The following is a 3,699-nucleotide window of genomic DNA, read 5'->3' as shown; positions in this document are numbered from 1 at the left end:
TGGTCCTTTGCGCGTTAGCCACGGCGAATACCGCATTCGATGGAACGATGAGCTGTACGAGATATACGACGACATCGACATAGTTCAGCGAATTAAAAGACAGCGGCTACGCTGGCTAGGTCATGTTGTCCGGATGGACGAAAACACTCCAGCTCTGAAAATATTCGACGCAGTACCCGCCGGGGGAAGCAGAGGAAGAGGAAGACCTCCCCTCCGTTGGAAGGACCAAGTGGAGAAGGGCCTGGCTTCGCTTGGAATATCCAATTGGCGCCACGTAGCGAGAAGAAGAAACGACTGGCGCGCTGTTGTTAACTCGGCTATAATCGCTTAAGCGGTTTCTACGCCAATTAAGAAGAAGAAGAAGAAAGCTACCGATGTGTAGGAATGGGTTAAAAACAAACAAGGCCTCAAATGTGACCGAATTGGATTGTTTCACGGGTGCACTCTCAGTACCCTATAAGTTCTGTGTCAGATATTGATAGTGTAAAAAGTCATACAGCCGCAGGACTTTTAAGAATTATAAGCGATTCAATGTTAGGATGTTTATCAGACTTCATTCCGTGCACACACACAATCTCGGAATAGCAAAACCCAATTCATGACGTTTATTCTGTGGTCAAGTAGGCATCATAAGTGGAACGGCAAAAAAATTTGTGGAAAGACCATATGCAGGCCGACTAATGGAGTGCAGGGCGCTTAACATGAAGGATTCAATAGAAATATTATTATATATTCTTTTCCACGATCTGATGCGAAACATTTCCAACTTGCCATTACACCCAGCTAGGATAACGTTCTCGTGTTCACCCATAAAATGGTTACCAGAGTGAGAAGGAAAACTATTAACTCCAACCGTTTGGAGTTCAGTCAGCATGAGTACGTCAAAGCGAAAATGGGTTGATACCACCCTACATGTCACAGCTACGGCAATCGAAAGTACCTTAGACAAACGCTCATAATCATTACATTAATCATAACCTGCAGGCTTGGTTGAGTCACATGCTAAGGAAACGATAAGCTATATACGATGGGGAACCAAAGCTCTGGAGGTTATCATTGACATCCGGCTAAAACATATACAAGTTAAGTATGAAATTCAAGGGTTGTGTGAAGCAATGGACATGCTAGACATACCGGAAAGCTCCTACTTCTAAGTAAAAGGATTTTTTTTACTTTATGTCATCACAGGGCACCTACTTTTAAGATTTCTCCTTCAGGAAATGGAAGGAGAATGATGAGACACAAGACATCTATGCGAATGTCTCGCCTTCAGCCGTATGAGACAGGACATATTCTACGGCTCCCAATGTTCCAACATAAGAGACATTAGACAGTTGGGGTGGAAGAATCACCACTGATTTGCTGAATAAAGCTTAATTTGGTTACCTTCCGGTAGCACAACCAACAACTATGAAACTGCTTCATACCGGATCAATTTGTCAGCTTTCTTATTTTTTCACTAATTTGTACTCTCTGGTCACGCAGATGAGAGAAATGTCGGGACGTGAGGCATTTTAAAATATAAACCTCATACAATTTTAGACTTGTCGATATATACTAATTTAATGTGCTTATCGTCAAAGCCTATCACTATTATTATAGAAATATATATTCATATAAAAACAATTATAAAAGCTCAATGTCTTGGCTGATACTGGCCGTTAAATACCAAAGCTCCAATAAAATTTCCTCCAAACGATCTTTCAGTCTCATGACACGAATTTGAAATCGTGCAAACTTTCATTTATTTAAGTAGTATAAAGTGAATACGCATAATCTTACTATTGAAAGAGATCACAGTTTTTGAATATAATTTTTTCAAGCTAATTTTTAAAAAGTTGAAGCCTGATTTTTATGCATGTCAAATTGCATAAGTACCGTTATATAAATAAAAACGGCAAATAAACCGTTCAGACACTCTTTACGATTGAATTCGAAAAGACCAAAAACTTTATAACGCAGAGGATGACAACTGAGATGCAGAGCCAAAAACTCCAGCTGAAAATTACTCAAGTTGAAAAACTAAACTTCTCAAATATAAAATGAATTCAACGCACCCGTTGCTTCAGCTCTGCCTGATGTTTACAGCTACTGACTAGTGTAGTAGATTCGCGTAGCAGCTCCGCGGATACATTACATTCATGCACAACCCCGTTGACCCACGAAATTAGCAACAGAGCATCCGTAAAGAAGAGTACAATCAATAGTGTACCTATAATATCATCCGCTGTACCGACTTTTATGCGATTGTTAATGAATTGTACGGCACTGAAGAGTATATTAATGCTGATGCCAAATTGTCGAAACAAGAAGCCCGCAAAGGGTAGGGAGAATAGCTCGAAAACGCGCACAGTCAAATATTGATAATCCGAATGCATTAAATCCAGTTCCAACAAGCGCGCGCTCAGCTCACTGTTCAGCTCTTTGGAGAATTGCGGTAAAAATGTATCCTTGATATTTTTTAGTGACCGCACTTCGCATAGCCAAAGGCGTATCAACTCATTGACACATGCAAATTGTTGCCGCAGCAAGTAGAGCGCGTACACAAATTGATGTACACCGGCAATAAGAAATGAATTTGAGAGAAATTGAGCAAGCACTAGCAATTTATAGGCATTTGCATTAGTCTTGCCGTAGACAAAATATATGCGCGCCGTAAGGACGATCCCTATGTTGGCGCTAAAGAATTTCGCCAATAGCTGATACTCCAACTGCGCTTGATTGGGACACGTTACTCTCTTTAGGTGCCGATAACGTTGCCGTAACGTGCGATAACGGCGAAGCACTTCAACTGTGCGTCGTTGACCAAACCATATGTATATACACATTGTGGCGAGTGCAAATGTTTTGCATAGTATGGCAACGCTCATCGAGAACATTACGGACAACCAGTCTCGAATGTGCACCAAGTGGATTGTCATACGCGACACTATGACGGGATACATAGCCCAGCAAAACAAATTTATAGCGACGGTGTACAGCCGGTAAAATAGCTTATGATGCGGTCTCCGCAGTGGCCGCTTGTAGCTAATAAACGTGGGTAGCAGACCGAAACCGAACGCGTGGTAATATGAAAAGCGTAGCACCCAACGTAACGCGGTATGTCGCAAATGCTTCGACAACATGACGCTTCGGCGTGTCAAAAGCATTGTGTTGAGTGGCTCGAGCTTTCCGCCTTTAGACGACAACATAAATGAAAAATATTTAGAGTGAAATAAAGCAAGAGAAAACGTTAAGTTCGGCTGCACCGTAGCTAATATACCCTTCACAGGTACAGTTCTTTTAGTAACTATGTGTTCAGTTTGTATGGAAGCTATATGCTACAGTAATCCGATCTGAATAATTTTTTCGGAGATTATATTATTACCTTAAGCAGTAATCCATGTCAAAGTTCATGATGATACCACGTTAAATGCGAAAGTTTTCCATACAAGCCCTTGATTCCGATCGTTCGGTTTGTATGGCAGCTATATGCTATATTGAGCCAATCTGAACAATTCCTTCCGATATTACATTATTTCTATAAACAATAACTTCTTATGCAAGCATTTGATTCCGATCATTCAGATTGTATGGCAGCTATATGCTATAGTTAACCGATCTGAACAATTTCTTTGGAGCTCACATTGTTGCCTTAGAAAATAACCTGTGCCAACTTTTGTTAAGATACATTGTCAAATGTGAAAGTTTTCCATACAA

General features: G+C 40.7%; 1 protein-coding gene across 1 annotated transcript; it reads right to left on the bottom strand.

Annotated features, from left to right (window-relative positions):
* Positions 1-2,048: 2,048 nt before the first annotated feature.
* On the bottom strand, positions 2,049-3,149 carry LOC126755814 (putative gustatory receptor 58b). The gene has a single exon (XM_050468538.1). It carries the CDS (start codon positions 3,147-3,149, stop codon positions 2,049-2,051), a length of 1,101 nt encoding a protein of 366 aa, XP_050324495.1.
* Positions 3,150-3,699: the final 550 nt, after the last annotated feature.

The sequence above is a fragment of the Bactrocera neohumeralis genome, chromosome 4, assembly GCF_024586455.1.
Source record: "Bactrocera neohumeralis isolate Rockhampton chromosome 4, APGP_CSIRO_Bneo_wtdbg2-racon-allhic-juicebox.fasta_v2, whole genome shotgun sequence".
Classification (NCBI taxonomy): domain Eukaryota; kingdom Metazoa; phylum Arthropoda; class Insecta; order Diptera; family Tephritidae; genus Bactrocera; species Bactrocera neohumeralis.
Note: the sequence above shows the minus strand (reverse complement) of the source record. Positions and strands in the feature narration are given on the sequence as shown.